We start from the raw sequence: 12062 nt of genomic DNA, 5'->3' as shown, positions 1-12062 counted from the left end.
ACAGTTGGTTTTTTGGCTATCCTTTTCAGTGTTCTTGTCCCTCTCCCACTTCCGCATTATGGGGAGGTTTATCCTGTTGGTTCTAATGCTTCCGTGGTTCGATTGATCAGCTCTTCAGGCTTTGGTTTCTCATGCCATCTGTATCTTCAATTTCAGTTGTTTTGCCTTGTTTGCCTCCTGATTCGAGTAGTGTCATTTGAGGGCACTCATGCAGATTACAGTCTTCTCTACCTGGTCATGTTCTAGTTCAGTGGATGTTCTTCAGATCAGCAGTTATTCTTCGACAGAGTTTGCATGTTCTTCATGCTTCTATGGTGTTGTATTTTCTCAACTCCTATATCCATGAGGTGTGGTTCCTGTTGTTCATTCTGTGGTCTTTCATTCAACACACAAATTTGCATATTTTATTTTTTCCTTTTATTGGCAAATCAATCCCTTAACTGTATATAATGACATATACTCTCATCTCATCCAGTCTAGTAGTTCTGCTCATGTTCTGAGCGGTTATATGTGAGCTTCTAATATTTCTAAAATGATGTCAACTCCAAACTTTGAGTTTTTCAGGTATCATATGATTGATTTATGGACAGTTGTGAGAAAAAAGATTCTCGCTCAAATATTGCCAATTGCTGATTTGGGATATGATCTGGTCTAGGTTACCCAGCATCTCCCCTGCAAAGAGGGGTATTTGTGGCAATGGGGAGGAGCATGCCAGCAAATGACAATTGAATCTTTAGTTCTAGTCATAATTAGAATGCTTTCAGAAGCTGGTTACCTTGCTTGTGTTATTTAAACAATTTTGACGTTTTTTTACAATGATATCCTTTGGAAAAGCACAAGGACATGACATTTTTCAACCATATTGGAAAGGAGCAATTTCTGAGTTGAAAATAGATTTTCATCTATAGAGTTTACATCGCTGGAGGTAGCACAATGTATATATATTTTTATAACTAGGGGGACAGATGTAGGCTTTATCTGTATTTTAAAACTTTAAAGATGGATTTCACACTGAGTTTGTTGTGGTCTGTTCTGTTTGCTCATTATCGTAAATTCTGTGGAAAGTTGTTACACAAGTTAACACATAGCTAACACATTTAAATATGGTTGTTTTTCTTCTTTTTGAGTGCATAAAAATATCTTCTTTACAGATTAACTCACAAGGTTTGATGTTTAATATGACATTTCTTCCCTTTCTGTCACATGCAGGATAAGAAAAAAGATGCGGTAAAGAAAGTCATAGCTGCCATGACTGTTGGTAAAGATGTTTCATCATTATTCACAGATGTTGTGAACTGCATGCAAACAGAGAATTTGGAGTTGAAAAAGCTTGTTTATCTATATCTTATTAACTATGCAAAGAGTCAGCCTGACCTTGCCATACTTGCAGTGAACACATTTGTCAAGGTAAGTCTTCCTATTTTTGTTTCTCAAGTTTCTATCAATGTCTACTTTTGTCCCTTTCACCCCAACGACGAGTACCATTGAAGTTCATCTAATGAGGGGAACGGGTGCTTACTGTTAAATTATCTGAAGCATTTAGTTATTTATTTTGAGATGTATGTAATCTGGAATAGCTACTTGGTGTAAGAATTAAGACAAATGGGCTATGTAATCTGAAAAACCATATTCTGCAAAACATTGAATCATCTTGGAAACATTAAATGACAAATGGAGCACATTGTGAAAAAAGGGTCCCTGTTCTCTGTGCAAAGTTATCAACTTATCTTTATCTTTGCCTGCATCTGTTTCTAGAGCTTGTAGACAGGATAATGAAAGAAAACAGGTATAGCCCTTAGTTACACTCGTGTCTACTTTTTAAGGAAATTATCTTGATTTTTGTTATAGAAGACAGGTATAGATCTTATTTGCAATAGGAGAGTTTTCTTGTCTTTATTGTTATGGATTTGTGTATTATTTATTAAATGTATGAATTGAATATCACATGTCGAGAGGTTTACTTGTTTTGTTTACCTTGTTTCTAAACTTTTCAATTTAGCAGGTGAAAATGTGAGGAATTGTCATCTGTCGAGTGGTTCTTAGGTGGATGCTTCATGCATTTGTCTTCTATTGTCAACAACGTTAGCTCTAACTTCTGAGCTTGTATATGCAATTAAAGTTTTTGGTTTGCACATTCTTGATCTTGCCATTTGGAAAGAGCTGTTTGGGTCATGTTGATTCTTTGAACTTACCATATGTATTCCTCATAATTTAAGTTCCCATTCACAGAAACACCAAGCTTCTCCTGCTTCCAGCCTTTCACCTAACCAATTTTTTGGTGCTTTAAGTCTCTCTCATCTTTCCTTAAGCATTGGCCATGCACTCTTTATCAAGTTCAGTGTGTGGCAGTACCAAACCTTTCTACTGCCCCCCCTCTAAATATTCCATCAGAATGGAAGAATTGCATCTAAGTACTCAGTTACTTATTTATAGTAAACTGGATATTCAGTCTTATTTGAAACATATAATGGCAAAGTATAAAATTATGAATCTATACAGATCAGATTTCATTGAATATTAGTGAAGCCTCATTTTCATTTCTTGTCTGCTAGTGACCTTTCAATGTTGTCTCTGATTCTTTCTTGCCTTTCCTATCTGTCTTACTCTCTCTCTCTCTCTCTATGTATGATTTCTAGGCCACAATAAGAGCCTGTCTTTACCATTTGATTGTTTAATGGCATAGATTCTTTCTTATCCTTCTATGGGACCAGGTTGCATCATATTTTTGAAGATCTAAGTGAATTTGATTATACATCAGAAATGGGATAAACAAGGTTCAAAATTTGTTTTACACAAAATAATAAGTTCAGAACATAATAATATCTTTGCGCACTGCATCTTAACTAGCTTCAGCATGTCCTCTTCTAGATAAAGCTGTAATCTGAATTCGTTGTAAGGTTTTTTAGCAAATCGTGTTCGTTCCCTTTTATTACATTGTACATCCTAGTCTAGGAATGTAAATTCCCAGTAACAGAATAGCTTGCTTATAATTCCATTGCAGTATTTGCATAGCTAATGTAAATTGTTGTGGGCTTGTCTATTATGAGACTGAATGTAGCGTTGTAGAAATAGATGCTCAAATTTTTTAATGCTTGAATGCATTTGAAAGATTTAAGAGCTTGAGAACATTAAAGAAAGGAAGGCAAGCAAGTGAGCTGGATGTGTAGATATTATTTACATACATGTGATTCACATTAAATAGCAGAATATGCACACATGTCAAAACACATCCCAAAGGTTTTGAATAATTGGTCTATAAACCTTGTATTTGATACCAAAAATTTGAATTGAGCACAGAAATCTGAAATGACTGAAAGTGCCGTATGTGTGGATTCTGTACATACTATATTTCTGAGATTTTGGACATCTGAAACTGCAAAACATAAAAAATGAGTCATTGGAAGGAAATCTGAAAAACAGGAAAAAATAAATATGGGAATAAGGAAAAATCTGCGGTGAACTTCTAGTTTCATTTTATGTCAAATTTTGGTTAAAGAACAAACTATGTGACTACTGAAAGAAAACATGCTCTAATGGTCTTGAATAATTGTTTTAAACCTCATATTTAGTACTAAAAATCTGAACTGAGCACTGAAATCCGAAATTACTAAAAGTGCTGTATGTATGGATTCTATTTCTGTATACTGCCTTGATTGGACATCTGAACTGCAAAACCCAAAAAATATGAATTGTGGGAACGAAAACTGAGAAATAGGAAAATCTGAGTCTCAAAATAAGAAAAATCTGCAGTGAACTTCTAGTTTTATTTTATCTCAAATTCTGGTTAAAAAGTAAACAATGTGATTACTGAAAATGAACATAACTATAACATCACTCAAAAATGGATTTTAATTGTACATAGAATGAGTGAGAGGTTTCTTCAGAAGGCATAGATTTCAACTCAGGCCTATTTTTCTAAATAACCAAGTGAATGTGGACTTTGCTTTCTGAACATCCAATTCAGCATTGACGTTGATTCTGGCTCATCAGTATTGAAGACTCGTGCAAAAGTCACATCCAAAGCATAATGATATTTTAAGGCCTGGGGGTCTATTTTAATAACAATTTTTATTTCATGTCTTGTTCGCCTTATGCATGTGGGGCTTTTGCTTCTTACAAACCTAACATATACTATCAAGCAAATATGATGAAACCAGCAATTGAATTGAATGTTGGTTGATTGTAGCCTACTATCTAAAGGGTGGATCTGTGGACCCATTGCCTGAAAAGATTTGCTGGGTCATGAATCCCAAATTAGAGTGCCTATATACATAATATGTTTGGTGGGGCTACTACTGAATGTTTTTATTTCTTATGGAACAAAACAAGGATTATAACATTGCTGTTTAAGGTGGACTGGTTTTTATTGCAAATTCAAATACTAATTAATATATGAATGGAACAAGGGTGATATATTGTCCAGACTCTTAATGACAAAGATTTCTGCAAGAACTACTATTACGCATCTGACACCTTCAAACTATAATGAGTACACACTACAATATCTAGAAGATCTGGAATTCAAAGATGTGTACTTTGCACTGCAGAAATAAGTTCCATCCATTTTTAAACAACAGAACCTATTTAAAACAGGAGCATTATTGTACGAATTTCATATTTGCATATTGCCAGGATACAATTGGAATCAACTCAGGAAAGAAACCTACAAATATCTACAGATATCAGTATTGGCCAAAGATGCATGGTGGAGCCAGATTAATATTAGGATATGCATTGTGCAGTAACAACAACCCAAGTAATTAGAAAGTTTGGCTTGCATACACCCACACCAGTAACCAGTTGGCTTTGGGAGAACATATTCATATATTCTAGGGGTGAATTTCAAACACTAGTTAAACTTGTGATTATATGTTTTTGATTGTGGATTGTTCTGGCAAGATTGTGAGTCAATAGCTTGTAGGGGGACTATATCTGGGTAATAGACACAGAATTTTTCACCTTTGTTGGTTTGTAAAGATTCATGGTGTTGGAATGGGTTTTTTGATGCTTTAGTAAATCTTTGAAAGCTTCGTGGAGTAGGATGGAAACTAAGTTGCAGTGATTTACCACCTTCTATCCACAATGTGATGGAAAGAGCAAAGTGTTGAATCAGACTGATGTGGTTGTTTAGGGGATCCAATCTGAAGTTTCCCCAAACCTTTGATTTTATTTGTACAACAGAGGGCTTTACAGCTGAATCAATTTAACTCCACTTGAGACCTGCCTAGGATTCTTATTGCAGACCCTATTGGATGCCATTTTTTAAGTATCACCTTATAATAGATCTTGTTGAATGTGTTTGTGAAGTTTAGACAGGATAAAATAGTTATTCAGAATATGCACTAGCATCTCCTGAAGTCTTACTAAAGTACAAAGACAGAGTTGGCCAACATCAAGCAGTGCATAATCAATGATTTCCAAGTTGGGATTAGTTTAGTCATATGCAAGCAAAAGTACATTTCCAGAAAAAAATAAAAAGCATAAACCAATTTAGTATAGACCATTTTGTATATTGCAGAAATCCAACCTGATGCCTTAAAGTTGGGTTTTCTTCCCATGCATGTTGGATGATGACAGAACAAAGCATTTATTGACTTCAATGGAAGACTTAGCTCTGTTTCTCAGGAAGAAATGGTTGAAAACATTATACTGCAAAGAAAAGAACAATGGACATGATCTGCTGAGTTGGAATACTTACAGACATGTTTGATTGGCTGCTGTTGTAAAAGGCTATTGTTTTCATTGGAGCAGGTGATTGGAAAACTATCATGTGTTAAACAATTAATCTTTTTGGGACAAAGAGTCTAAGCTTTAGTTAGATATGTTCTGAAATGGATCATTAAAGAAAAGGATACAAATGTGTGTCTATTGTGGGTAGAGTTAGCAGAGTTGATCTTGGTATATTTCAGGTATGGATCAAGGGGCAATGTACTCCATTACCCCTGAAGAAGAAACAGGTACCAAAGTTGAAGACTTTGAAGGGAAAAATGTGCAAGTATGGTTTGACTTAAAATGGACATGTCCTATGGAAAATTAAGTGAAAGCGAACAGAAGGGTTGGAAAATTTGGCCAAATTTAAAAAGGAAGAGAGAAAGTTTATATGACAAGAATGGTTTACCTTCCAGTAACAAATCAAATAATTAAATGAAAATGAAAATTTTAATAACCCTCAAATGCCATATTGTGTGGTATACAAGTTAGGCACTAACATATGAGTGCGCTGCTTTTTGTGTGAATGAGGAATTAATGTAATTTTTCCAAATTGAAATTAGTATCTCTCTATCTCTATCATAAAGTGTTAGAGAAGGAATAAAAGCAGTTGCCAATTGTCTAGGTGGATTGTTCTAACTCGACGGTTTCACCATGTTAATATATATCTGATGGGTGAATGTACTAAAATCTCTATTTAATGTTTTGTCACTTTTATTTAGTCTTCCATCTGCATAAAAATAAGAATTTTAGATGTCTATTCCATGATTTCTGTATTTAGTATCTTTCACTAACAAAGTTCAGAAAGTATAGAGACACAATTTTTAACTTCTCTTCATTTGCGAAGATCTGGTTGGTGAATTGTAATCCCTTATAGATTAGTTGATTAGGGATCAGTAGGTCATTTTGTATTTAGAAAAAGTTATCCATTTCTTGTATAGTAATTTCAAAACTTGAAAATTATCAAACATCAAACAACAGGATGTTCTGGGAAGTTTAGGTGAAAGCATTGAGCCATTCATGTCAAAGGAACAATTGGTTATTCTCACCTACAAGTTCATTTGACCAGGATTGACTTGTGCTCATAAAATTTTAACATTTCTTGTGACAAGGCTTTCATCAATAACATATTATGAGATTGATTATTGGATCTCAAGTATCTCTTTATTCTTTTCCACAATAAGGCCTTTAATAAGGAAGTATGGTTTGAATCTTATATAGGGCATTCTCACCTAAATAATAGCACATAAAGCCTATAATCTTGTAATCTACAAACTTTTAGTTTACTTCAGATACGCCTTTTTTTGGCTGATTAATGTGCTATTCACACTGAATATGCATGTTCACGGGCAAAGTATCTAGTATGGTCTCGGCATACTTAGCTGTTTATAACTATCAGATTTGTGATGTAATGGCATTTGAAATAATTCCTATGGTTGTGCAGGATTCCCAAGATCCTAATCCCTTGATTCGTGCCCTAGCTGTACGGACAATGGGTTGTATTAGAGTTGACAAAATCACAGAATATTTATGTGATCCTCTTCAAAGGTGCCTCAAGGTAGCGTCCAATTCTGGTGAAAATCTTTCTAGCAGTTTTATGCATCTACTGACTTTATTTGTTTTGTTTATTTAATGTTTGTGTAAGTTGATTTAGTAGTTTCCATTTTCAACATTTAGGATGATGATCCCTATGTGCGAAAGACGGCAGCCATATGTGTTGCTAAGCTTTACGATATAAATGCTGAACTGGTTGAAGATAGAGGTTTCCTAGAGACTCTCAAGGATTTGATTTCTGATAGCAATCCCATGGTTGTAGCAAATGCTGTGGCAGCACTGGCAGAGATCCAAGAACACAGTAGCAGAATGATATTTGAAATTACAAGTCACACACTTTTTAAACTCTTGGCAGCTCTCAATGAGTGTACTGAGTAAGTTTCTTTATCATACCTGGTTTCTTTGATAGAATAGTTTTCTGGAAGTGCTTCTGTAAAATAAAGAAAAGCAACATACCATTCTACGGAAAGATCTGAAGTCAGCATCACTGTTGTAGAATATATGAATCCTAATCTCTTAACATTTTATCATATCGAGAATCTTCCTGACATTTGTAACATACTGAACATGTTGTCAAAAGAGAACACTGTTCGTAAATGTAATTGAGTATATTTTCACCAAAGGAAAAGACAACGGTAGCATCAGGGACAAGAGTGGAGATACTACCAGTTTTTAATCCATCTCATCTGTAGCCTAAGGAAACAATGGGCCAGTCTCTATAGCAGTTTAAGATTATGTGTGGCTTTCACTCGGTCCACTTAAATTAGGTTGGTTCAGGTCTGGCTTTTCTACTCATATAATGGATGAAACTCCTGGCTATTCTGTAGGAGAATCTACCACTGGGTTATTCAGGCTTTCAATGTCTTCGCTGGCTCAGTTAAGAATTGATTGCGGATTTAAAGCATTGTTTAGTCATTGTGCATTTTGCTGATCATTTGTTTTGCACATTTTAACTCTATATCGCTAAAAGGCTAAATCTTTGTGTTGGATACGTCAGATTTTACAAAATTGGTTTGTACCAATGTTTCCTGGGTAGCCAATTGGATAGACATCATATTTCAGTTGATTTGAAACCCAAATTTATAAGACAAACTGCCACCTTGTTCCCTTTGTGGAAGCATTTTAATTAAGCAACCTTGAAGCTTGAGGCAATCTCTCAAGCATCTTTAAGGGTGAAATTTAGATGCCAATCAATGTCGGGACCTTGTAACAAGACCAAGGATAATACAAGTCTTGCTCAATAATCGACTGTTTGCAACCATGTAATGTCCCTTTTTGGGATATACTTATATATTGCCCTAAAAGTCACAAGTTCAATTAAAATAAGAAGTGTAATATAAATATAGTTAGAATTATAACTTTACCAATTAAATGCCTTTTAAACAATATTGTATTTGTATATATTATTCATAAATCCAATTATTTTTATAAAGGGTTAGTAATCACACATATGAGTACAAATAGATATAATCATCATAATTCATTAGATAAGCCATGTTACATCGATACTGATTTTTAATCACAATAGGTTGAATGAGGGTGCATGATGGGTTGGCCTGAAACAATACTAACACTAAGCCCAAGAGCAGACATTCACCCTCTTGGCCTCAAGTGGGAGGCACATTGGACATCCAGCATGGGGTGGTCTAGCTAGTGGGGTGCTTGTATTCGCCCTCCCTATCCAACAATCAACCATCTTAGAGGTTGGAAAGGAAATCGCAATAGGGTGCCCGGAAATCCTCCTATTTAGGCCCAAGAGTGGACACTCACCCTCTTGGCCCCAAGTGGCAGGCACATTGGACATTCATCCACATGATTGCTTGCCGGGTTATATATATAGATTAATGATTTAGAATATGCATTTCACATTACCACACAACATTTATTGATTCCACTATTTCATGCTACTACAATTGTAGAACATAAGATTTTTGCAGATTATATACTTTCAGTCTGCTATTGCAATTTAGATTGATCTGACTGGATACTGTTTCCTTCTTTGGATGCTGATCACTGCTCTCTTGAATGAGTGTTATTGCAATGGTTTGATCTATCTATTGAATTGCTGAATATTGTTTGTTCTTGTTGATGTGTTCAAGTATCTTATCCTCTCTTGAACAAAATCTCTCGGATGCTGAAGATTAGCTTAAGGATCACTTGAGATGACTCCAAGGTTCATGAATGTAGGATCACTACGTGTGGATAAGCTTAGTTGGTTTGATGTGATTATGCTGGAATCACAAGGGGACTGGCATTCGAATGCTTGAATGCTTGATTTGCTAGAACTCGATCATCTGATGTTGCTATATGGTGATGCTCTTTGTCCTAAACTAGCTTGATTTGAAAAAAAAGGGCAAAAGGAAAGGATTGAGAGAGTCTACTTTAAGACCTAGAATGTAAGAAGATAGTTGAATGATTAGCTGAAATCCTACTGGGCAAGGTCTTACCATCAAACTGAACAATTTGACACAAGCTCAGTGCAGTCTTCTAAGGACATTTCAAAGATGTTCGAATCGATACCATCTAACATTGATCACCATTCAAGTTAATGCATAAGCAATGAGTGTAAAACAAGGCACACAAGGTGCACTTACAAGCTCATATCATTCCAGTTGACCACACAAGGTGCACTTACAAGCAGCAAGAGGCTAGTGGTATGGATTAGGCAGATTCCACATGAATACATTCAACAAATTCCTCCACTCAATCTAATTACATGAAAGCAAATTGAGAAGCAAAGACCATGTGAGCTGTTTAAGTAACGAATCAGATTCACCATAATTTCAATGAAATCAATTGTTCCTTACAACAAGGTTTGGCAACAATCTTTACCTTCTCCTAATCTAATTTCTATTCTATGCTATTCTATTCACTAACTATCTATTTTTCTATTTACCATTAACCTTTACAAATGAAGAATTTGAGCTTTTATAGAGAGCTCATTTACAATGAATGGCTAGGATTGAATCTCCATCAATGGCCAAGATTTTACAATGAAACCTTAATTAGGGTTGTTACAACAAACTCTCTTTAGCCAATGAGAAAATTACATTCAATGATTGTGGACCAATAGATATTGAGGGTAGGTTTCTCGAAGTTTGTGCCATCATGGAGGAATCAAGTTCGCTGAATCAAGGCACACCGATGTGGATCTTCTCTGATTGGCAAATGGTGACTAGGATGATGACTAGGATGCCACCTTTAACTTGCACTTTGTAGGCTTGATAGATCACCATGAAGGAATATTTCTTGATACTCAACATCATCTAGCTTCCGCGATGATGATGATCTTCTGACTTTTCTTCTAAAACTATACTCCTGAGGTTTTCAATGATGGAAGTGCAAGGTATAGATCTTGGTTTTGAAGTATTGATGTACCTTATAATGAACTCTTGATGTCACCACTACCTTTCTCCTTTGGCATTCCTTCTCTGTGATTCCTTGGTGCTGTGAGAGTTGGTGTTGTGGTTCATGTCTTTGTCTAAGTGAGTGCTCCTTGTATAATCACCTTCTTATGTTTGTCTTATGAAATTCCCTCGAGTGTATCTTCCTTGTATTTCAACCTTGATGTTGAAATTTGATGATGTTGAAATTTGATCATGGAGCGGCTTGTTTCAATCCTCCTTCAATATGATCTCCTTGATTTCTTTCTTCATCTCCTGCAAAACAAATAAGCATCAAATACATATGATATCCCTTATATTATAACCTCCTAGTTCGATGTAATTATGTAATTTCATGTGATTTGCAGGTTTAACAAGAGCATCTATAGAAGGGGTCACTCCTTGGTTGAAGCAAATTTGTTGTCTTCTTGATGAATTCACTTCTTCTTTTGTGACTTTTGCTGTCACCAATGATTGGAATTGCTGCTTGTGGATCAGATTTGATGTTAATGCTTACTGAACTCACTGTGGATGTAATCAAATTCGCTGATGATATGTTTCCTGAATCAGATTTGTTTTTGATATTGATTGGACTCCTTGCCCTGCTGATTGAATTAGCTAGTGGAGTTGATGGGGACTGATGATCTGCTGATCAAGTTCACTCTAGGAGAAAGGATAGCTTTGAATTGGTGACTAAATGATTGCTTCAAGTCTCCTTATATAGGTGTCTTAATGAGGAGATGTGTCCTTTTAGGGTGAGGCTGACTTGCTTTGATAACAAACCATTATTTCAAGCTGGCCGACTCAGTTCTTTAGATTTGAATTTCACTTAGAGGCTGATTGATCTTTTAAGTACAAGTTGGAATTTGCTCACCCATCTTGATCTATGAGGTTTGCTCATGTGTATCAAATCTTGAAGTTCGCTGATGTCCCTTGTTTCATGAAGTTCGTCCATCCTCTTTAGATCATGAAGTTCGCTAATGTAGGTCAAGCTGTGAAGTCCATTCATAACATTCAATCTTAGGTGCTTGAATTCGCTAATATACCCCAATTCTTGAAGTTTGCTGATGTGTATTGATTTTTTGAAGTTTGCTGATGTGTGTTCAAATGTGAAATTCTCTCATAGGGCTTAATCTTTGAAGTTCGCTCATCTTTAGTTGCAAGGACAAGACTTATAATTGAGGTTTGCTCTCTGTCCTTGGCAAGGACAAGACCTATATAACAATTTGCTCTTTGTCCTTCTCAAGGACAGGACCTATGATGCAGTTCGCTCTATGTCCTCTCTAAGGACAAGACCTATAATGACAAATTCGCTTGCTGACCTTTGCAAGGTACGCTCTCATCAATTCACTTTATGTCTTTTGGGCGATCAAGACAAGTGTTTCGCTCCATGTCCTTTGGAAGGACATGCCCTAT

At 35.6% G+C, this 12062-nt stretch overlaps 1 protein-coding gene across 1 annotated transcript in view; it reads left to right on the top strand.

Annotated features, from left to right (window-relative positions):
* LOC131070618 (beta-adaptin-like protein B) overlaps window positions 1-12062 on the top strand; it is a 56808-nt gene that overhangs the window by 25885 nt on the left and 18861 nt on the right. The window contains exons 2-4 of the mRNA XM_058006194.2: window positions 1210-1407; window positions 7154-7267; window positions 7387-7637. Of these exons, the coding sequence (XP_057862177.2) occupies window positions 1210-1407; window positions 7154-7267; window positions 7387-7637 (563 nt within the window). The remainder of the gene's footprint in view (window positions 1-1209; window positions 1408-7153; window positions 7268-7386; window positions 7638-12062) is intronic.

Source organism: Cryptomeria japonica, chromosome 1 (genome assembly GCF_030272615.1).
Source record: "Cryptomeria japonica chromosome 1, Sugi_1.0, whole genome shotgun sequence".
Lineage (NCBI taxonomy): Eukaryota > Viridiplantae > Streptophyta > Pinopsida > Cupressales > Cupressaceae > Cryptomeria > Cryptomeria japonica.
Note: the sequence above shows the minus strand (reverse complement) of the source record. Positions and strands in the feature narration are given on the sequence as shown.